This window comes from Spea bombifrons, chromosome 8 (genome assembly GCF_027358695.1).
Source record: "Spea bombifrons isolate aSpeBom1 chromosome 8, aSpeBom1.2.pri, whole genome shotgun sequence".
Classification (NCBI taxonomy): Eukaryota; Metazoa; Chordata; class Amphibia; order Anura; family Pelobatidae; genus Spea; species Spea bombifrons.
In genome coordinates, this window is record NC_071094.1 from 13,935,940 (window position 1) to 13,961,256 (window position 25,317).

General features: G+C 42.1%; 1 protein-coding gene across 1 annotated transcript in view; it reads left to right on the plus strand.

Moving 5' to 3' along the window:
• F8 (coagulation factor VIII) overlaps positions 1-25,317 on the plus strand; it is a 694,472-nt gene that overhangs the window by 80,979 nt on the left and 588,176 nt on the right. The window contains exon 6 of the mRNA XM_053474021.1: positions 4,634-4,708. Within this exon, the coding sequence (XP_053329996.1) occupies positions 4,634-4,708 (75 nt within the window). The remainder of the gene's footprint in view (positions 1-4,633; positions 4,709-25,317) is intronic.

A 25,317-nucleotide genomic window follows, 5' to 3' on the forward strand; every position in this document is an offset into this window, starting at 1 on the left:
CGTAGGTGGAATGATCCCCACCAAGAGCGGTCACAACCGCCACTGCGAGTGATTCTGCCACTCGGAAGATAGCGGCGCCCGTTAAAAAAAAAACAATCGAGTTGAAAAGAATCCTCAAGAGTGTCTCTCCAGACCCTCCTGAGAATCTGGCTGCACTTGCAGGTTGAATACAGGTACTGCATTCAACCATGCAAGTCAATAGAGCCCAGCTTTCTAATCACAATGTGATTAGTAAAATATTCAAAAAACAATAAAAAAAAATATGGGGAAAAAATTGCTAAAAAAAACAAAAAATGTGCTAACATTTAAAAATAATTATGCGGTGATGCCACCAGAGGAACCATCCAGTACCAGCAAAAAAGTTTATTATTTTGAGCAAGTGCTAAAATTAGCGCTTTATCTTCTCAAAAATCTTAACATAGAAATAGTTAAAATAAAAGCATTTCAAATACCCATTTTTTTTTTAATAAAAAATGAATGGCTGATCGAGTGGCCGGGCTCAAAGTTAGGGCACAGACTGACAAAAAAGCACACTTCCTAAATGTGGCATTTTAAATCTCAAACAACCCGATAAACCCATGCACGTGGGGTATCATTGAACTTGGCAGATGTTGCTGAACACACATTGGGGTGTTTGATAGTGACACATACCAGGAGCTATGAATTCATTCCTGAAGTAAAATTTGTGTGAAAAAAGTACAAAATTAAATTTTGGTAAAGGCAGGTGGTAGAATCTCATGCATAAAAGGGTTAAAATACCAGCAAAAATACTTTCAAAAATATATGGTTTGATGGGGTAAATTGAAGTAGCCGGCTTCAAAGATCTTCCAAAGAGGAGATAGAGGCAGAATGACCAAAATGACCACCTGAATTACGCATGTCCCAAAAGTCGCCTTTTACCAGCCAAACAATCTGACAAACAGATTGTATGCATGTGGGGTATCACCATACTCAGGAGATGTTGCTGAACACATATTGGGGTGTTGTTTAACTAAATTACAATTTATGAGAAAAACAATTACTATTACAAAGTTTGACAAAGTGTAGTTGTATAATTAGTACATGGAAAGGGTTAAAATATCAGCATTTGAAATATTATATGGTTATAATATGGGGATAAATTGAGTTAACCAGCTTCAAAGATGTTCCAAAGAGGAGATAGAAGCAGAATGACCAGATATGGAAAAAAGGTTTGGAGATCATAAAACGCTACCTGTACTTATTGCCCAATAATTTACAAAAAACAGCAAAAAAACATAAAAAAATTGGGTATTTCTAAAATCAGGACAAATAGTAGAATCTATTTAGCTAGTTTTTTTACTTTCTTTTGTAGTTGTGTAAAAGATTTTTGAAAGAAAAATTATAGAAGGTGTATTTTTTATAGTAAATAAGATGATATGATCAAAATAATGGTATCTGAAGAAAGCTCATCTTGTCCTGAAAAAAACAATATGTAACATGTGCACCGCAAAAGTGTTAAAACCCAAAGGGTACAAAAATAAAAAATAAGCCCGGTCCTTAAGGGCAGTGGCGTCGCTACAGGGGGGCAAGGGGGGGCAATTGCCCCCCCTAGGTTATTCCTTGCCCCCCCTGTTGCCCCCCCGCCGAATTTGTAACCCCTTGACTGCTAACGACGGCATGGTGCCGCCGCTAGCAGTCCCAGTCAGGTGCTAACGACGGCACCATGCCGTCACTAGCACTACCTTACCTTGATGGAGGTCTGTGGACCTCCATCACCACCTACCCCGGCGATCTGCCCCTCAAACTGAAGGGCATCACCGGGGCCACCCGATCTGCCCGGTGACGTCTCGCGCAATGACGCGATGACGTCACCGCGCAACTTTATTAAAAACTGACAATTGTCAGTTAAAGAGGTATGGGGGCATGCTGCTTAGATGCCTGTATCTCAGGCATCTAAGCAGCTACATACCCCCAACATATACCGTTGGAAAGGTAATCGCCTCGCCTTTCCAACGGTATATAGATTGTAAAAAAAATAATAAAAAATATTAAGTTAAAAAAAATAAAAATGTAAAAAAAATGATTTGGGGGTCTCTAAAGGCAGATAAAAAAGATCAAAATTGCCTAGAGACCCCCAAATTAAATTATTTAAACATAAAGTAGTTTAACTTAAAAAAAAAAAAAAATAAGTTTAAGTATTCTAGCTAAATGATCACTGTGGTAGCCAATGTTACCACAGCGATCATATAGCTATAAAAAGTCACATTCCCTTTTTAAAAATGGCCGATACTAATTTTTAATCCTATGATCCCTTTGATCATGGGGTTAAATTTAGCCAACGGTAGAGGGAGGCAATTTTTGAAATCCTGATGAACTGCAAATATTATTAAAATCAGCCATTTAGCCTGTGCGGTACGTGAGTAACCATCTCATCCCTGCAGCGCCTTGCATTTTTACTGCAAAACTTATTTTTGCTGTAAAAGTGATTTTTTTTTCTCCCTTTACCATCATTTCTTTGGGATTGTAAGGGGAAAGAATGCTGTGTGCTTCTGTGAGTGAATGTATGGAAAGTATAGTGTGTGCTTCTGCGAGTGAATGGAGATATGAAAGGCGTGCGAATGATCAGTAATTAGGGTTGAAGCCTTGACGTGGCATTACTGCTCACGTAGGAAGTGAAATTATGGCACAAAAAGTACACATTTGCAAAAACGACATCCCTTGGCGCATCAAATGAGGGGCTGCGTGTGTTTCTAGTACAAACCTGGAGTGCGCAAGACACAAATGAACATGTCGCTATGGATAGAAAAAACATATTTTCTAGCCAAAGCGACATATTCCATCATTATTTGTGCACTCAACTTTTGTCCTAGAAATACATGTAACCCCTCATTTGAAGCTCCAAGGGGCGTAGTTTCTTAAAATGGATGAATTGTCTGAATGAGGGAGAGCATGCATTAATATGTGGATGAATTGTCTGAATGAGGGAGAGCATGGGTTAATATGTGGATGAACTGTCTGAATGAGGGAGAGCATGAGTTAATGTGTTTGTGTGTATCATAGATGTATAATTGTGGAAGGGCAAAGATGGCACTAGCAGGATGTTTGAGCCTTGGGGACCAAGATGGCACAGGCAGGGTGTATATGGGACAAAGATGGCAAATCGTATGTGTGTTATCTGGGTGCTGGCCAGGTTCTATGTGGGCAGTGTGGACACCAGGGCTGGCTTTGGGGTGTGCAACCTGTGATCTATCCCTGTAATTTAGCGGGTTTTAAATATACCATTAATGCCGTGTTTTTATGTGAATTCCAATTGATCTATACCTGCAAAGCTGGGTTTTTGTGTGTTCTTCTGTAGATCCATATCTGCTATGCTATGTTTCCATACATTATTTATGTATACCTGCAAATACAGGGTTTGTATGTCTTGTTCAGTTGATTAATACCTGCAATGCTGTTTCCATGTATTTATTTGATCTATACCTGCGATGCTACGTTTCATATATTATTATTGTATACCTGCAAATACAGGATTTGTATGTCTGATTCTGTTTATTTGATATATACCTTCGGTGCTGAGATCACAAGTGAATTTCAATTGATCTATACATGCAAAGCTGGGTTTGTGTGTTAATGTGTTGATCTATACCTGCTATCGGCAGCAGGGTCTAATATTTATATATATATTTATATATATATCGGCAGCAGGGACTAATATTAATATATATATCGGCAACTGGGGCTAATATTAATATATTTGGGCAGCAGGGGCTAATATATATATATCAGCAGCAGGATCTAATATTAGGCCCTGAAATCATTTAGTGCAAAAGTTAAGGTATTGTGTTATTTAAAGGATTTCAAGGATTAGTCTTACTAAATTGTGGCTTCAGGCTTCCCATGTTGAATGATCAAGTATTGTATTGGCCAATAACAAAAGTATCATTCCATAGCACATTACTTTTGGCAATATATATATATATATATATATATATATATGTGTGTTTTTTCAGTGGTATGATTTAATGGTGGAAATTATTAATGCCCCCCCAGTTTGACTGTGGTATCTTGTGTGCCCCCCCTATATATTGTTTCTAGAGTCGCCACTGCTTAAGGGGTTACAACACGTACCCCTCCACCTGACCCAATTCTGGTAGATGATGAAGAAGAAGAATATGAGGTACAAGAAATCATAGATATGGTCATCTGGAATATTTGTTCCATTGGAAGGGGTATGGTACAGAGGAACAGTCTTGGAAACCTTCAACATATCTTCTGTCCTCATTTAGTTAAAGTTTAGTTAGTGTCAGAGGATGAAAGCCAGGTTTCAGTGATAGGAACTAGATTGAGGCCGTCATAAATAAAGAGGCTAGTTGGTGGTATTACAATTGTTTAGGTTCTTACAAAAAAGGGCAAGGGCCAGAACAGGTAGGAATAGGATGACCTTTTACTTGAATGTGGTTAGTAATAGAAGGTTTTTAAAAAAGAAAAGTTAATGTGAGATATGCGTGGCGGTTGGGCTGTTATGAGGTGAAGCTCTAAGGGTAAAGTAGAAAAACAAAATAAATATGAAACCATAATAAAAAGTTGTAGCTACCGAGAGAGGTAAAAAAACAAAATGCAAAATGACATATTTCTTTGTTTTCATATATTTTTTTTTTATTTCTGTAATTAGGAAACAGTCATACTAATGGAAAAGGAGGTGAAGAATTACATACAATTAATGGATATACAAATGGGTCATTGCCAGGTAAATATGTACATTTAGTATATTTCCGAGTGTAATGAACTGCATTGTAATGTCTGAGAAGCGTACATAATGTGATTATTTGTTATGTGCCTTAAAAGGTACCCAGTGTCAGCACAGAAGTAGAAAGTGGCTACGTATATATGCTGTCAAAGCAATTTTGGCAGTTGCCTTGTCCATTTTTCATGCCCCATGTGCACAATGGCCTCACCAGTAGAACTTGTAAAAACACTTGTTTTTCTACATTACATTAAACATAGAAACATAGAAAGTGACGGCAGATAAGAACCAGCAGGCCCATCCAGTCTGCCCAACCTCTGAGTACTTTCCTTTAGTACCTGCCCTTATCCTATATCTAGCTTGGCCTTATGCCTATCCCATGCTTGCTTAAATGCCTTTACTGTATTTACATCTACCACTTCTGCTGGAAGGCTATTCCATGCGTCCAGTACTCTTTCCGTAAAGTAATATTTTCTGATGTTACCATTAAACCTTTGCCCCTCTAGCTTATGGCTATGTCCTCTTGTTGTGGTAGTATTTCCCCTTTTAAATAAACTATCTTCCTTTACCTTGTTGATTCCCTTTAAGTATTTAAATGTTTCTATCATATCCCCCCTGTCACTTCTTTCTTCCAGGCTATATAGGTTAAGATCCTTTAACCTGTCCTGGTAAGGTTTATCTTGTAATCCATAAACCATTTTAGTAGCCCTTCTTTGAACTTTCTCCAACATATCTACCGTATTAGCCCGAATATAGGCCGCACTTTTTTCCCCCACTTTAAGTCTTTAAAGTGGGGGTGCGGCCTATATTCGGGGTCTAACGCCCGACGCCCGGGACATGCCAGGCAGCAGGGTTAGGATACAGATCCCCCGCAGCAGTGCAGGGGACCTGTATCCTACTCTCCGATACGCTCAGACAGCCTTCCCTGCCAGCACTTTCCACGGGGGGAGTGCCAGCACGGGAGACTGTCTAAGCGGATCGCGCGGATGTTCACCGGCTGCAGCGATGCGCGCGTAAACAACCTCCGCACATCCGGCACAATGCCGGCACATCTGCACGCAATATCTACTGCACCACCTTGATCAATTACTTTAGTCACCCAATCAAAAAAATCAATAAGATTCGTTTGGCATGATCTTCCTGAGGAAAACCCATGTTGTTTTTGATCTTGAAACCCATGTGACTTCCGATGTTCAACAATCCTTTCCTTTAACATAGTTTCCATTAAATTACCTACTACAGATGTAAGACCTACTGACCTGTAGTTGCCCGACTCCTCCCTACTGCCTTTTTTGTGAATGGGCACAACCTTCACTACTTTCCAATCCCCAGGGACGACTCCCGTTACCAATGATTCGTTAAATATATCAGTTAACAGTTTTGCTAGTACATCCCCAAGCTCTTTTAATAACTTGGGGTGTATCCCATCAGGCCCCATCGACTTATTTGTCTTTACCTTAGACAACTGAAGTAGAACCTCCGCCTCGATAAACTCACATATTTCAAATGATTCTGTCTTTTTTCCCAACTGAGGTCCCATGCCCTCATTTTCATTTGTAAAAACTGAACAGGAGTATTATTAAACACTCATCTACAGACACCAGACAAGCCAGAAGGCTTGTTTTTCCCTCAGAAATCTCATGGCGCTTCCACAACCACAGGGGATTCTGGGTAGGCGCATGCAAATAAGGTTAACGATTATCACCTTTGCCTCTATATCCACTTTATACATGGATCCCTTGAAACTAGTTGCCCGCTACTTGTTTTAAAGATAATCCCAGTAGGGAGTTTAGAATATCTGCACTCCGGGTACAACCAGCTACTTTCGTTTTCCAGTTCACATCAGGGAGATTGAAGTCAATCATGATTATAACATCCCCCTTCACTGTCATTTTGGCTATTTCCTCCACTGGTCACTTACAGAAAGCAAGTCACTTAGAAAATGAGCTCCCTTACAATGAGCAAGCTCTGTAAGCAACACAGTTTACATTTATTTATATAACTCCAGCAGATTCCAGAGTGCTGTTACAATCAGTGGAATAATTTAACCCCTCTGTGACAATGACTGATTTTATTTTTTGTACCCATTGTGACAATGGCTGTTTCTGTGATGCTCGTGTTTAGCTGTAATTTTCTTCTCTCACTTACTGAACCCACACACGATATATACGTTGGGTTTTTTTTTCAGGACAAGTAGGGCTTTTTTTTAGATATCATTATTTTGATTGTATCATTTGGAAGTGCGCATTTTTCAAATTGGATATTTGGTCATCCTGCCCCCATGTGTTATTTGGGACATTGTTAAACCCAGTCAATTCAATTTACCCCGTCAAACCATATACGTTTGAAAACTAGACACCAAAGGGTATTTCAGATGCCAGTATTTCAGTGCTTTCCATGCACTAATTTTACAGACAGCCTTTGTCAAAATTTGTGGTGAAATTTTTTTGTATGTGTTTTTCCCATATACATTGTACTTATGTCACTGTCAAACACTCCAATATGTGTTCAGCAACATCTTTTGACTACAATGATGCCACCCATTATCTTTACATGTTAACAAATGGGGTCTGCAGAGACCCTCTTGGAAACCTAACAACATGCCCGGACATGCCCAAGCTCCCCACACTCAAAACATGATACCGGAGTACTCCCCACATTAGTATGGTCTCCATAGTCTATCTTCTTTGGGCGAACATCAAGCACAGCTCCAGGTCTTCTGACTTCAGAGTCACTCATCCTGGCTCCAGGTCTTTGGGGATTTTGGGACTTGCAGGACCCAATGAGGAGAACTTACAATGGACTGGGGTGGATTTTGACAAATCTTTGGCGGACTGGTATCTTTTCACTTGTGCCACCATGGTGTCATACGTGGTGGGATTCCCTTGGCCAACCCATTCTCTTAGGCCACGCAGGAGTTCTTGTAAGAATCTATCACGCACCAGAGTCTCCACAATCTGTGCAGGGGTTTGAGCCTCTGCTCTGGGCCACTTCCTTGCTAGATGTATAAGATCAAACATCTGTGATCTAGGTGCTTTTTCCTCATGGAGCCGCCAATCCCAGAACCACTGGGCTCTTACTGTTACCGTCACCCCCATCCTTGCTAGAAGCCGAGTGTAATTAGTAGCAGCCTCCTCTTCCAGGTCATAATAAACATTTTGGGCCTCACCCAGCAAACAGGGAGCAACAATTCATGCCCACTGATCATGGGGCCGCGCCTCCCGGGTCGCTATGCGTTAAAAGGCTAAGAGATATGCCTCCACATTATCCTCAGAAGTCATTTTCAGGAGACAACTGCATACCCTTATCTTAGAAACACTGCTAGCTTGCACAGGTATTCCCTGGACCGCAAGATGTTGTACTACCTCTTTAAGTATAGCATGGTCTGCGTTTTGAGCTTCAACCAGGGCCTTAATTTGTGCTGCCAAAATACGGTTACATTCCTGTAGGGCTGCTACCGAGGCCACAACTTGGCAATTAGTCTCCTGTTGCACTGTTGTAGCCTGTAGTAGGGCCTTTACAACATCCTCTATATCTAGAAGTCCTTTGGGTTCTGTACCTTTAAGCCTTTCACTGTAGTAATGTTAGGAACAGCACATACCACTCCTGACACCACATGTAGTAAGGTACTTCAGGTACAGCGGGGACAGTAGGACACCCAATATGTTTCCAGGCTTTTATTGCACCAAATCAATCAAACAAACACACAAAGAAAAACCTACTCCTATTTAGGAGGCTTACTATACAGTAGTCTTCCCTGTCTAACAAAGAACTGGCCAGCTAAGCTGGTTTCCAGTATAAAATAAAACAGTATATACAGAATATTAACGGATTTCCAAAAGACCTCCCCCGGGTTAGCCCCCCCCATATGAATTTTTTTTTACAAAAGATCATGGCATTTGTTAGATCTTTGTTAGATCAGGTTTGATCAACTGTTTTTTTCGTTAGATCTACTCTAAAATAGGCAATATTAACAACCTTTTTCAGGGGGGGCTAACCCGTAGCCAGCCCCCCCTCAACAAAAATTTCAACAAAATGTTACTGATTATGATAGCTCTACGTTAGATCAGGTTTGATCAGACAAAATTTTTGTTAGATCTAGTCTAATTACTGAGATATTGCATATTTAATGAGGGGGGGCTGGCCCCCCCTCAACTGAAATTTGGATTTTTTTTAATGGATCTTGGTAGATATTCGTTAGATCCGGTTAGATCAACTGTTTTTTTCGTTAGATCTACCACGCAGGAGGCGGTATTCACAATCCTATTTTGTGTGCGGGGGATGGGTACACATACGTTCTGGCCCCCCCTCCTGAAATTTGGATTTTTTTTAATGGATCTTGGTAGATATTCGTTAGATCAACTGTTTTTTTCGTTAGATCTATCTACTCACAATCTTCTTTTGATTTTACATATCCATGACTGTTCATTTGCACATCAAGCCACAGGTGCACACCTCTCAACTGTCTCGATTAATGCAGTACAGTCACGATTTGGAGGCTCTGTCCCGCTGAGCTCTACCCCTGTTCCATGGAATTCGGGATTCAGAATCCTGCGGGTCCTGATCGTGTTCTCTGGTGCCTGGGTCACCAGAAAACGACTACTGGACATGCTCAGCATTGTACGCATGCGCAGTAACACTGCCAGCTTCAGTGACAGCACTAGCGCGCATGCGCGGTAACGCTGACACTCTGATCTTCACAGTTTAGGAAGAGTGATGGCAGCAATGCACATGCGCGCCAGCGTCCCAATTTGCCGAGATGTTGGGAGGTATGAGGTGATGTCATAAATAACAGACTCCACAGACACATTTAAAACACATTTTTCTCCGAATTTAGGCATTTTCTTGCAGTTTGCCTAACACAATGTATAGATAACTTTCAATATTTTTTTATTCTCTGCATTCACAGTATAAGCAATGTTTAGGTGATACAGTTGCTTTAATATTGGTGAACTAACCTGGCTGAGGTCAGCATATGTCCAGCCTGAAGATATTAGTTACATTTGAATAATGCTGTGTATGACATCTTCTTTGATTGGATAATAATTTCCCTCCAGTCATAACAGTTGTTAAAGAAACACATCCTGTGTGACCACTAACTAAATGTTAAGGTGGGTATTGGTTTATATATACTACTTTCAGTGTATAATTTCCATGTGTGTATTTGTGTATGAGTGTGGATTGTGAATACCGCCTCCTGCGTGGTAGATCTAACGAAAAAAACAGTTGATCTAACCTGATCTAACAAATATCTACCAAGATCCATTAAAAAAAATCCAAATTTCAGTTGAGGGGGGGCCAGACCGTATGTGTACCCATCCCCCGCACACAAAATAGGATTGTGAATACCGCCTCCTGCGTGGTAGATCTAACGAAAAAAACTGTTGATCTAACCTGATCTAACGAATATCTACCAAGATCCATAAAAAAAAATCCAAATTTCAGTTGAGGGGGGGCCAGACCGTATGTGTACCCATCCCCCGCACACAAAATAGGATTGTGAATACCGCCTCCTGCGTGGTAGATCTAACAAAAAAAACAGTTGATCTAACCTGATCTAACGAATATCTACCAAGATCCATTAAAAAAAATTCAAATTTCAGTTGAGGGGGGGCCAGACCGTATGTGTACCCATCCCCCGCACACAAAATAGGATTGTGAATACCGCCTCCTGCGTGGTAGATCTAACGAAAAAAACAGTTGATCTAACCTGATCTAACGAATATCTACCAAGATCCATTAAAAATAATCCAAATTTCAGTTGAGGGGGGGGGGCAGACCGTATGTGTACCCATCCCCCGCACACAAAATAGGATTGTGAATACCGCCTCCTGCGTGGTAGATCTAACGAAAAAAACAGTTGATCTAACCTGATCTAACGAATATCTACCAAGATCCATTAAAAAAAATCCAAATTTCAGTTGAGGGGGTCCAGCCCCTATGTATACCCATTACCCGCACACAAAATAGGATTGTGAATACCGCCTACTGCGTGGTAGATCTAACGAAAAAAACTGTTGATCTAACCTTATCTAACGAATATCTACCAAGATCCAAAAAAAAAACTAAATTTCAGTTGAGGGGGGCCAGACCGTATGTATACCCATCCCCCGCACACAAAATAGGATTGTGAATACCGCCTCCTGCGTGGTAGATCTAACGAAAAAAACAGTTGATCTAACCTGATCTAACGAATATCTACCAAGATCCATTTAAAAAAATCCAAATTTCAGTTGAGGGGGGGCCAGCCCCTATGTATACCCATTACCCGCACACAAAATAGGATTGTGAATACCGCCTCCTGCGTGGTAGATCTAACGAAAAAAACTGTTGATCTAACCTGATCTAACGAATATCTACCAAGATCCATTAAAAAAAATCCAAATTTCAGTTGAGGGGGGGCCAGACCGTATGTGTACCCATCCCCCGCACACAAAATAGGATTGTGAATACCGCCTCCTGCGTGGTAGATCTAACGAAAAAAACTGTTGATCTAACCTGATCTAACGAATATCTACCAAGATCCATAGAAAAAATCCAAATTTCAGTTGAGGAGGGCCAGACCGTATGTGTACCCATCCCCCGCATACAAAATAGGATTGTGAATACCGCCTCCTGCGTGGTAGATCTAATGGAAAAAACAGTTGATCTAACCTGATCTAACGAATATCTACCAAGATACATTAAAAAAAATCAAAATTTCAGTTGAGGGGGGTCAGACCCTATGTATACCCATTACCCGCACACAAAATAGGATTGTGAATACCGCCTCCTGCGTGGTAGATCTAACGAAAAAAACTGTGGATCTAACCTGATCTAACGAATATCTACCAAGATCCATTAAAAAAAAATCCAAATTTCAGTTGAGGGGGGTCAGACCCTATGTATACCCATCCCCCGCACACAAAATAGGATTGTGAATACCGCCTCCTGCGTGGTAGATCTAACGAAAAAAACAGTTGATCTAACCTGATCTAACGAATATCTACCAAGATCCATTTAAAAAAATCCAAATTTCAGTTGAGGGGGGGTCAGCCCCTATGTATACCCATTACCCGCACACAAAATAGGATTGTGAATACCGCCTCCTGCGTGGTAGATCTAACGAAAAAAACTGTTGATCTAACCTGATCTAACGAATATCTACGAAGATCCATTAAAAAAAATCCAAATTTCAGTTGAGGGGGGGCCAGACCGTATGTGTACCCATCCCCCGCACACAAAATAGGATTGTGAATACCGCCTCCTGCGTGGTAGATCTAACGAAAAAAACTGTTGATCTAACCTGATCTAACGAATATCTACCAAGATCCATAGAAAAAATCCAAATTTCAGTTGAGGGGGGCCAGACCGTATGTGTACCCATCCCCCGCACACAAATTAGGATTGTGAATACCGCCTCCTGCGTGGTAGATCTAATGGAAAAAACAGTTGATCTAACCTGATCTAACGAATATCTACCAAGATCCATAAAAAAAAATCAAAATTTCAGTTGAGGGGGGTCAGACCCTATGTATACCCATTACCCGCACACAAAATAGGATTGTGAATACCGCCTCCTGCGTGGTAGATCTACCGAAAAAAACAGTTGATCTAACCTGATCTAACGAATATCTACCAAGATCCATTAAAAAAAATCAAAATTTCAGTTGAGGGGGGGCCAGACCGTATGTTTACCCATCCCCCGCAACAAAATAGGATTGTGAAAACCGCCTCCTGCGTGGTAGATCTAACGAAAAAAACAGTTGATCTAACCTGATCTAACGAATATCTACCAAGATCCATTAAAAAAAATCCAAATTTCAGTTGAGGGGGGGCCAGCCCCCCCTCATTAAATATGCAATATCTCAGTAATTAGACTAGATCTAACAAAAATTTTGTCTGATCAAACCTGATCTAACGTAGAGCTCTCATAATCAGTAACATTTTGTTGAAATTTTTGTTGAGGGGGGGCTGGCTACGGGTTAGCCCCCCCTGAAAAAGATTGTTAATATTGCCTATTTTAGAGTAGATCTAACGAAAAAAACAGTTGATCAAACCTGATCTAACAAAGATCTAACAAATGCTATGATCTTTTGTAAAAAAATTTAATATGGGGGGGCTAACCCGGGGGAGGTTTCCAAAAGTCGTCTCTCCTACCAGCCGACCTTGTAGCACACTGGAACTATATATATATATATATAAATATTAGTCCCTTCTGCCGATAGCAGGTATAGATCAACACACAAACCCAGATCAATTGAAATTCACTCGTGATCTCAGCACTGAAGGTATATATCAAATAAACACAATCAGACATACAAATCCTGTATTTGCAGGTATACAATAATAATATATGAAACGTAGCATCGCAGGTATAGATCAAATAAATACATGGAAACAGCATTGCAGGTATTAATCAACTGAATAAGACATATTAACCCTGTATTTGCAGGTATACATAAATAATGTATTGAAACATAGCGTAGCAGATATGGATCTACAGAATAACACAAAAACCCAGCTTTGCCGGTATAGATCAATTTGAATTCGCATAAAAACACGGCATTAAAGGTATATTTAAAACCCCCTAAATTACAGGCATAGATCACAGGTTGCACACCACAAAGTCAGTCCTGGCGTCCTCACTGCCCACATAGAACCTGACCAGCACCCAGATCACACACATAAGATTTGCCATCTTTGTCCCCAAATAGCCCAGCACAAGTCAACTTTGTCCCCAGACAGTCCGGCCTGTGCCATCTTTGTCCCATATACACCCTGCCTGTGCCATCTTGGTCCCCAAGGCTCAAACCTCCTGCTAGTGCCATCTTTGCCCTTCCACAATTATACATCTATGATACACACAAACACTTTTACAGTCACTCACTAATTCACACTTTAATTCAGACAACTCATCCACATATTAACTCATGCTCTCCCTCATTCAGACAACTCATCCACATATTAACTCATGCTCTTCCTCATTCAGACAACTCATCCACATATTAACTCATACTCTCCCTCATTCAGACAACTCATGCTCTCCCTTATTCAGACATAACATTCACATATTAACTCATGCTCTCCCTCTTTCACTCAATGCATCCACACATAAGTTCACACTCTTTACTTATATCTACCCCCTCTCCTTCCCTTATCACTTTCTAACCCCTCTCCCTCCCTTATCACTTTCTAACCCCTCTCCCCCTTTGTAGTTCTCTCACCTTGAGGTCCAGCGATGGGAGCACGCAGCTTCTGTCTTCCTGCACTGCTGCGGTGCCCGCTGCTTCACTGCTGAGCGCCGTAATATGACATCATATTTCGGCGCTCAGCAGTGAAGCAGCGGGCACCAGCGAGCGGCTTTTAAACAGTCTTTTTTTTTTTTTTGTGATGCGGGGGAGAACGAGGGGTGCCGAGCGGTTGCTAGGCGCCCCTCTCTCTCCTCCGCATCAAAAAAAAGACAGCGTTTAAAAGCCGCTCGCTGGTGCCCGCTGCTTCACTGCTGAGCGCCGAAATATGACGTCATATTACGGCGCTCAGCATGAAATGCCGGCACCGGGACGGAGGTAGAGGCCTCGTGGAGGAGAATGAGGGGTGCCGAGCGGTTGCTAGGCTCCCCTCTCTCTCCTCCGCATCAAAAAAAAAAAAAAAGACGGCTCACTGGCGCCCCCTTCAAATGGACCTATGGCACGAGCCATAGCTGCCATACCCTAGATACGCCTCTGCTGGGTACCCCTGTTGGAGGGCTGAGGAATCGCCAGTCAGTACCCTCTTATGGATAGCTCCTGCTATCCACGGATCAGTCCGACCACAATTTGTAGTAGTAAAACAAGAACAATTTTTATTAAAACCACACAGACCTTATATATATATCCTTAATTCTATTAACATTCTTGTTCTCAATGTGCACGGAACCCAACCCCCAATCCCATCATCTTACATCCCATCAGTACACAGGCTCCACCGCAACAGTCGCACACTGTCACACCTACCTGTCCGGCCGGGGTCCCACGGCGTTCCTCGCGCACGTCCCCCCGTGCGTATAGAGCAGGCACGCCTCCCAGCCACTGACAGCTCTGCTCGGGCTGCCGCAGCATATCAGCGACGATCGGAGAAACGATCCGCCGCTACATGCTTGCGGCACCCGACCAGTACCTCTTCTGCCTGTGTGGCGCTTCCGCGTCGCTCGCGGCGGCAACACAGGCAGAGAGGACCTTGTGGTTAATCAAGTGTTTGATCGCCGCTGCATGTCCACGGAGGCTGTTTGCATTACCTCCCCTGCCTGTGTGGCTCTTCCGCGTCTTTCGCAGACCTCGGCGTTTGTTCTTCTGACCTTGATCCTGCGCTGCCCGTCCCGACCTCGGCTATTGTTGTTTGACCTTGATCCTGTGCTGCCTGCCCCGACCCCGGCTATTGTATTGACTACGCTCCTGTGCTGCCTGCCTCGATCCCGGCTTGTTTATCGGATATTCTCGCCATTCCTGCATCGTGGGTCCATCACCTGTGGTGCCTGATCCGGCGTAACACCCACTGTCCCCAGCCACACGATGGAGCCAAACCAGAGAATTGTGGTCCGTGAGCACGGTGAAGGGACGTCCGTAGAGATAGGGCTGAAATGTCTTGAAGGCCCAGACCAGAGCCAAACATTCTTTCTCCACGGCTGCATATGTGACCTCCCGGGGTAGTAGCTTTCTACTGATGTAAGCTACGGGGTGCTCATGGCCATCGCACCCTACTTGACTTAGCACGGCTCCCAATCCAAAAGCAGAGGCATCTGGGTCTCCTCCTCCTTCCCTCTGGCTCTGTTGGCGAGTTACCGCATTGCAGACCTCTGGCGTAAGGGGCTCGGTGTAGGCAGAAGTGTCCCAGGTCGCTGGGATTTTGGACATGAGTCCCACATCCATAGTACGTGTACCAGTGCCCCAATCAAGTTGTACCCGGGTATTGTGAGGTGGCAGATACGGGCGCCAGAAAACAAAGGTGGAAACCCAAAAAGCAGGCAATACAGCAGAACACAAATAGCCGAGGACAGGAGCACGTAGAGAACACGCCAAAGATAGCTGGGGTCTGGTACACTGAGAGGAGAAGCCAAGGATAGCCGGGGTCTGGTACACGTAAGGAACAGCAAGGAAAACAAGGTCAAAGGGTCCATACGGCACAATAACTGAGCACTGAATGAACCTCAGTGCTCAGTTTTTAACTTATCCGCTAGTGGTCGCCACGCCCATAGACGTGATGTCACTCGCACGTGTTCCCTGCCGACTGTGTCGGGGAACACAAAGTTTGGTGAGGGCGCGCGCACGCGCCCAAAAGAGACCATGCGGTCAGTGAAGGAAGAAGAAGCAGACGCGGCACGGGACCTTTCTCCCGGAGTGAGTGGCTGCGCGGTGAGTGGACATGTCCTCTGGCCACTGCTAACGCTTTAGGTAGATAAGCCAATGAGGAGACAAGGTTGGGTTTTACCAGCGTACTGGTAGCTCCACTGTCACGCAGTCCTTGAGCATATTGGCCACTGACCCAGACCTCCTGTCGGTGGTGATCTTGGTTATCTCCTGCAGCAGCCCAGACCAGGTCTACCTCATGAAGAACGCCAAAGTCCTCCTCATTGCCCAGACAATACGCCGTTGGTAGGGCAGTCTTCCCCAGGAGGGTTCCAGTGGGTCGGGTAGCAGTAGCACAGGCAGTGTGTAGGTGTCCTACCTGCCCGCATCGGAAGCATGTCCTGCCCTCCGGTGTCAGGAGGTATTGGGCAGTAGTGGAGTTGGACAGGGCCTCCCAGGTGGGCATCTAGGGTTGAGCAGCCACATACCAGCACCCTGACATAGCAGCGGATGATGTCCAGAACAAAGCAGAACGAAACTTGGCTGGATGTGGAAATCTGAACAAAACTTGGATCTGACAAAACAAACAAAACTTGGAGATATCCTGCAGGCACCCTGGAGCAAGTATGAGACATAGCACTAGAATCATGTCAGGCTGGGAGTATGGAAGCTAAGCAGAGTATATAATGGAAACATAGCAAGCAAGGAGGACAGAGCATGGAACAGGAAGACCGAGCAAGGAACATAACCACACAAGACATACATGACACAGGGCACAACAAAGGACAGAGAACAAGGCAAGGAACACAGGGGAAGGAGTGAGGAGTCGGAATCCTCGGACGCTTCTCCTTTAAGCAAGGATAGGACAACTTAACTGGGACATGGGGAGAGGAGAGAGGAACCGAAATCCTCAGATGATTCAGGGTAGGAGGGCAAAGGTATATAAGAGCCTAGGACAATATGATAACTATTGGAGATTCCGTCACATCTTATGGCCATAGAATGCTTAGCCCACCACTATGCCAAAGTACTCCAATGATGGTGGGTCCTAACGCTAAACCCTGAATACAAAAGTACTAATAAACTGAACATTGAAGTTATACACAAAACCAAGAAAGACATACCTGTAGACTGCTGACTGAGACAAACAAACGCGTGGGACACACCTTATAAAGGAAACAGGAGCTGAAGCAAAGAGCAGACTGGAATCAAGGAATCAGATGTTCAGGACAGAGCATATGGAAATCCAGGAGCGGACCACATAAAACATAGGAACTGAGGCAAGGCAGGGAAAAACAGAGATATGCAGCTCCACAGCCTGGACGGACCCTGACATCCGGTCGCTGTAGCCGGGTTGGCAATCCTTGGGTCCCTTTACTCGGACCTCAGTAGGACGGGTGTGCCCCCTGGGCTGCATTATAGATTAAATATGGAGCTAGATATTCTAGCCCACATTTGAGAAATTGGTTCCCTTCCCTAACCCTAACCCTAACCCAACCCTAACTCTAACCCTAACACTAACCCTAACCCTAACACTAACACTAACCCTAACCCTAACTCTAACCCTAACCCTAACTCTAACACTAACCCTAACCCTAACCCTAACCCTAACACTAACCCTAACCCTAACACTAACCCTAACACTAACCTTAATCCTACCCTTAACCCTAACCTATACCCTATCCCAACAATAACCCTAACCCCAACCCCAAATAATGATAACCACACTTAGATCAAACATTCATTCATTTATTATTTATTTTTACATTTATCTTTACATGTACTTTTATCACATTTTTTAACCAAGTTCATAAATACCATTCTATGCATTTTTATACATTCATTTGTCATTTTTTATCACGTTTATACACAAATAATATATCTCATAACCCAGTTTATGCATTTGATCACCCAAAACATATATACACATTTACATAGAATCGATGGAATTACTGATTTTATATCCTTAGACCTGTACACTATCATAATATTCTCTTTATTCCAGACATTTACTCTTTAATCACATACTACAATACACCAATTACAATTTATACAATTTTTCTTTAGGTTATACACATATACATACAGTACAGCTCACACATATACACATACAAGATTCCGTTTACATACCTTTTATTCAATTTTTATATACTGATCATCCTGTATACTTACAAGCTTTTTTTATTCATCTTACCATGCTGGATCGGAGAGAATTACACCGATCGAAACCCGGAAGTAGGGCATCTCTTCACCAGAAACCGCTATGCCAGACGCTGATACGCCGTACCGTCAGACGCACTGATGGACCGTGACGTCAGACGCACGGACGCACGGGACGTGGAGACGGCGCGAAAATTTAAAAAGACACCGGCAGAATACTTTTAAAACACTCCTGATGAAGCCAAACAAGGCGAAACGCGTTGAGTTTTGAAACCTAGGACCACCTTTACTTTATCTGGACTTTGGATGACTTTTTAATAGCTTTTTTAAAAGCTTATTGCATCTTATATACCTTTTAAATTTACTCAGAAAAAGGCTTTTATAAAAGCCCCATACTGCAGTTTTTTAACATTTTTAAAAGCTGTTTTTATTGTGATAGAGATCTTTTCCATTATATATGGTAAAAAGACTCTGAAACAATTAGTTAATAAAAATATCAGTTCATTATATCTTCGGTGTGCAGTATCCTCATTTGTGGACTCCTCTGCCATTGGAATCCAACCACAAGGAGGAACATCTTGACACTACGGGCACAAATCATTCTACCTAAGCGTAAGTGCAACTCTATCCGTGCGTTTTTCCACCTTAAAGCAATATTTCACTATTGGCTCTTTTTATGCATTTTGTTTTATATATGCCGCATCCATAACCCACCTGGTGAATTGTTGAGCTACTACCTTGATCGACTCAGACAGAGTGTGAGTGCAAAATTTGAGATATACTGATTGTAATATATATCTCTACATCTACACTATCATTTGTTTTTTGTTCTGCTTTCATTTTTTGTTGAGATACACGAGCGCCCCCTAGTGGATTTCTGATTTTACTACTACAACACCTGGAGAGTGTTTTCTAAGGGTTGCAGCTGCGTATCCAGCACAGTGAAAAGAAAGGGAAGTTATCCTTTATTTATTTATTACAATTCTCTCCTATTTTTCTTGTCTTGGTTCCACTCCTTTTTTTTGCTGCATTATAGAGCGCCAGGCGGTCAGCCGAGAGAGCTGGGATGTGACCGTCATTGGTGGGTTATGGGACGAATAGACTGCGAAGTTACAGGTTGGGCTCTTCTGTGAATGTCTATATGAGCAGTGCGCCGTGAGTCAAGATATTCATCACCCAGAACCGCAGCTTCATCTACTGTGAGGGGTTTTCTGTCCCTTACCCATTCGAAGCGTACTTGTAGCATTGCTCCAGGAGGATGAGTTGGATCACCTCCTCGACGGTGCCTGCATGGTGCCCTCGAATCCAGCCTGCCCAACTCATGCGGTGGGTCCACTCTCCCAATGACTGCCCTTCGGATATCCGCAGGCTGCGGAATTTCACCCTGTGTGCTTCTGGGGTGACACCGAAGTGGACCAATAACTGTTCCTTGACCCTCTCGTAGTCTTGGCAGTCCTTGGTGAGTGAGGACTCAAATGCTGTCCTAGCCCGGCTGGTGAGTTCACCAAGAGCAGCACCCATTTGTTAGGCTCCAATTGCAGGGTAAGGCACTGTCTCCAAAGATCTCTCAAAGGTCTATCTCGCCCTCAGGGTCTCTGAAGGGCTGGATCGCCTGGTATGGTATTTTGGCTGTTTGCTCCCGTAGGCTGGGGGACACGGACCCTCTCGGCCTCTACTCCTGGTGGCATAACTCAATATTTGCCGTCACTTGCTCCGGCGTCGCTCCTCTGGGCTACAGATGCCACTGGATATTTTTCCAATTGGTTGATGCCAGAGGAGGTCCCTGCAGGCCACCAATAGAGTCGCTCGCACAGACCTTTAACTCCTAACGGCGAACCTACGGATTTCTGCTCCTGTTAACCCCTGTGATGCTGTGTAGATAACCTACCTACGCTAGATGGGGAAGGGACCAGGAAGATTAGTAAACGAATATGAAGACGAACACGAAGATTCTTCGTGTTGTGTGTCTTCGTCTTCGTATATGTTTTGCCTCCATCGTGTTCATATGTTCGGTATTCGGGCTGAACAACGAAAATGCACCCTTCGAATATGAATGCGCAAGTCTACTTATTTCTCTTGGCTAACATGGAGCCTCACCTTTATCTTCCTTTTTAGACCTTAAGGCAGTCAGCTAGATCTTTATCCTCATTTAAATAATCCACTTCACGTGTCCTTAGTTTAGTTTATTCTAAAGACATTTAATATTTAATTATTCTTATTTTTTTATTAACTCTGCAATTTTCTCTTCAGTGTCTGTTTTGGCACATCTCATAATCCACTTTTCCTCTCCAAGCTTAGCTTTATACTTGCACCTATCTTTCTCATTTTGAGTTTATATTTCTTAATAGCTCCTGTCTCCTTCGGTATATTTGCCGTGTCTGCCGTGTCTGCAGTGTACCGCAGGGTTTTCCTTTTTCTTTTAGTCTTATTAACAAGTTTAATGCAATGTCCTGCTGCCTTTAGCAGGACATCTCTTAAATAGTTCCATCTCTCCTGGACTTCATCTTAGGAACATCTACCAGGCTCTCCATTTTAGGAAAATCCAAGTTTCTAAAATAACACATGGTTTTAGTGTGGTATAATTAAATGGAGAAAGTCCTTATATTAAACCACACTGATTGATGATCGCTGGAGCCAAACACTCTCCTGCAATGACATCCGAAATCAAGTCTCCATTTGTAAATACTAACTCCAGCACAGCCTCTTTCCTTGTTGGCTCTTCTACGAATTGTCACGGTCACTGTAAGGAATTTAGGATGTTTCTACTTCTGGCAGTGGCGTCGCTACAGGGGGGCAAGGGGGGGCAATTGCCCCCCCTAGGTTATTCCTTGCCCCCCCTGTTGCCCCCCCGCCGAATTTGTAACCCTTTGACTGCTAACGACGGCATGGTGCCGTCGCTAGCAGTCCCAGTCAGGTGCTAACGACGGCACCATGCCGTCACTAGCACTACCTTACCTTGATGGAGGTCTGTGGACCTCCATTACCACCTACCCCGGCGATCTGCCCCTCAAACTGAAGGGCATCACCGGAGCCACCCGATCTGCCCGGTAACGTCTCGCGCAATGACGCGATGACGTCACCGCGCAACTTTATTAACAACTGACAATTGTCAGTTAAAGAGGTATGGGGGCATGCTGCTTAGATGCCTGTATCTCAGGCATCTAAGCAGCTACATACCCCCAACATATACCATTGGAAAGGTAATCGCCTCGCCTTTCCAACGGTATATAGCTTGTAAAAAAAATAATAAAAAATATTAAGTTAAAAAAATAAAAATGTAAAAAAAATGATTTGGGGGTCTCTAAAGGCAGATAAAAAAGATCAAAATTGCCTAGATTAAATTATTTAAACAAAGTAGTTTAACTTTAAAAAAAAAAAAAAGTTTAAGTATTCTAGCTAAATGATCACTGTGGTAGCCAATGTTACCACAGCGATCATATAGCTATAAAAAGTCACATTCCCTTTTTAAAAATGGCCGATACTAATTTTTAATCCCATGATCCCTTTGATCATGGGGTTAAATTTAGCCAACGGTAGAGGGAGGCAATTTTTGAAATCCTGATGAACTGCAAATATTATTAAAATCAGCCATTTAGCCTGTGCGGTACGTGAGTAACCATATCATCCCTGTATCATCCCTGGAGCGCCTTGCATTTTTACTGCAAAACTTATTTTTGCTGTAAAAGTGATTTTTTTTCTCCCTTTACCATCATTTCTTTGGGATTGTAAGGGGAAAGAATTGTGTGCTTCTGTGAGTGAATGTATTTAAGGTATGGTGTGTGTGCTTCTGCGAGTGAATGGAGATATGAAAGGCGTGTGAATGGTCAGTAATTAGGGTTGAAGCCTTGACGTGGTATTACTGCTCACGTAGGAAGTTAAATTATGGCACAAAAAGTACACATTTGCAAAAACGACATCCCTTGGCGCATCAAATGAGGGGCTGCATGTGTTTCTAGTACAAACCTGGAGTGCGCAAGACACAAATGAACATGTCGCTATGGATAGAAAAAACATATTTTCTAGCCAAAGCGACATATTCCATCATTATTTGTGCACTCAACTTTTGTCCTAGAAATACATGTAGCCCCTCATTTGAAGCTCCAAGAGGTGTAGTTTCTTAAAATGGATGAATTGTCTGAATGAGGGAGAGCATGAGTTAATATGTGGATAAATTGTCTGAATGAGGGAGAGCATGAGTTAATGTGATTGTGCGTGTCATAGATGTATAATTGTGGAAGGGCAAAGATGGCACTAGCAGGATGTTTGAGCCTTGGGGACCAAGATGGCACAAGCCGGGTGTATATGGGACAAAGATGGCAAATCGTATGTGTGTTATCTGGGTGTGCAACCTGTGATCTATCCCTGTAATTTAGGGGGTTTTAAATATACCATTAATGCCATGTTTTTATGTGAATTCCAATTGATCTATACCTGCAAAGCTGGGTTTGTGTGTTCTTCTGTAGATCCATATCTGCTATGCTATGTTTCCATACATTATTTATGTATATCTGCAAATACAGGGTTTGTATGTCTTGTTCAGTTGATTAATACCTGCAATGCTGTTTCCATGTATTTATTTGATCTATACCTGCGATGCTACGTTTCATATATTATTATTGTATACCTGCAAATACAGGATTTGTATGTCTGATTCTGTTTATTTGATATATACCTTCAGTGCTGAGATCACAAGTGAATTTCAATTGATCTATACGTGCAAAGCTGGGTTTGTGTGTTAATGTGTTGATCTATACCTGCTATCGGCAGCAGGGTCTAATATTTATATATATATCGGCAGCAGGGACTAATATTAACATATATATTGGCAACTGGGGCTAATATTAATATATTTGGGCAGCAGGGGCTAATATATATATATATCAGCAGCAGGATCTAATATTAGGCCCTTAAATCATTTAGTGCAAAAGTTAAGGTATTGTGTTGTTTAAAGGATTTCAAGGATTAGTCTTACTAAATTGTGGCTTCAGGCTTCCCATGTTGAATGATCAAGTATTGTCCAATAACAAAAGTATCATTCCATAGCACATTACTTTTGGCAATATATATATATATATATATATATATCTATATATATGTGTGTGTTTTTTTCAGTGGTATGATTTAATGGTGGAAATTATTAATGCCCCCCCAGTTTGACTGTGGTATCTTGTGTGCCCCCCCTATATATTGTTTCTAGAGTCGCCACTGACTTCTGGCTATCTCCGCTGTTTAGTTTTTCCAATCTACATCAGGGAGAGTCTCCCATAATGATAACCTCAACTTTTTATTTACATCTTAGTTATTTCTTCAAGTAGCAGATGGAGAGGATTTAGAAAATACAGCAAAATCGTATGATATTCCAATAAAAGGAATAAGCTTATTTAACCCCTTAAGGACCAGGCTGTTTTTTTATTTTTTTTATACCCTTTGGGACCAAGACTGTTTTAGCACAAAATTTCTCCTCACCCATTTAGTGTACCCACACAAGTTATATGTTGTTATATATTTCATCAGATACCATTTTGATCATATCATCTAATTTTCTTACTTTTATGTGAAAAGTCTTTTACTCGCCTATTAAATCTAATGAAAAATACTTGCTAAATAGATTCTTCTATTTACCCTGAGTTTTTTATGTTTTTTTGAATTTTTCTGCAGTTTATTGGGCAATAAGTAGAAGTTTTGCTCTTTTAAAACCAACTTTTTCCCAAATCTGGTCATTCTGCCCCATGTGTTATTTTGGGTATCTTTAAAGCCGGCCAATGCAATTTACCCCATGAAACCATATATTTTTGAAAACGTGACACCTTAAGGTATTTCAAATGCTGGTATTTTAACCCTTTCCATGCACTAATTCTACTACCACCCTTTGTCAAACTTTGTGGTAGTAATTTATTTTGTGTTTTTTGATCACAAAAAATGCACTTCAGCTATGGATTTACAGCTCCTGGTGTATGTGCACATTTTTGAACTTGGAACGTTGACATCTGATCCTACTGCCCCCATGTCCTAAGTGGGCCATCTTTGAAGTCGGCTAATTCAATTTACCCCATCAAGCCATATATTTTTGAAAACTAGACACCCAGGGTATTTCAAATGGCGGTATTTTAACCCTTTCCATGTACTAATTCTACTACGACCCTTTGTCAAAATTTGTGGTAGTGTGTTTATTTTCAGGTGTGAATTTATAGCTCCTGGTGTATGTCGCTGTCACACAACACCCCAATATATGTTCAGCAACATCGTTTGATTACAGAGATACCACCCATGCATGGGTTTGTCTGGTGTTTGGGGGCTAAAAGGCCACATTTGGGAAGTGTGCTTTTTTTGATTTTGGTCAGTCTGTGCCTATGCCCCATCTTGGAATCCGGCCATTCCAATTTACCTCATCAAACTATTAATTTTTTTGTCTAAAAATTAGACACCCCTTGAGTATTTGAAATGCTTTTATTTGAACTCTTTCCATGTCAAGATTTTTGGGAAGATACAGCGCCAAGTTTAGCACTTGCTCATAATATTACATTTTATTTTTGTATTTTCATATTCTATTATATCTTATTCTTTTTGGATTTTTTTTACATTTTGCTGGAGCTGGATGGTTCCTCTGGTGACATCACTGCATAATTATTTTTAAATGTTACCACATTTATTTATTTTTTTAGCTATTTTTATTTGTTTCCATATTTTATTTATTTTTAAAAATATTTTACTAACCACATTGTGATTAGAAAGCTGGGCTCCATTAACTTGCATGGTTGAATGCAGTACCTGTATTCAACCTGCCATAGTTCTCAAGACACGCTGCCATCTTGCAAGTGGCAAAGTCTCTCGCAGTGGCAGTTGTGACCGCAGCAGTCACAGCGTGTCCTGGGGTGGGTGTTCAGTGTCGCTGAATGACACCATTGAAGTTAAGGAAGCGATCGTTGAATGCCTCCTAAACTTTTTTATAACGGGTCATCTGCCGCCATACACTGCCCTGGGGAGTGGCCCCTGATGCTGAATCTCGGTGTTGCTGAATTCCTTGACATCAAGGCATTACAGCAACACCGTTTAAGCAGAGAAAGTGATTGGTCATTGGTCATTACCTGACCGTTTTTGTGTGAAGTGCCTGGCCCATCATTGGACGTTAAGGGGTTAACATACATTCCA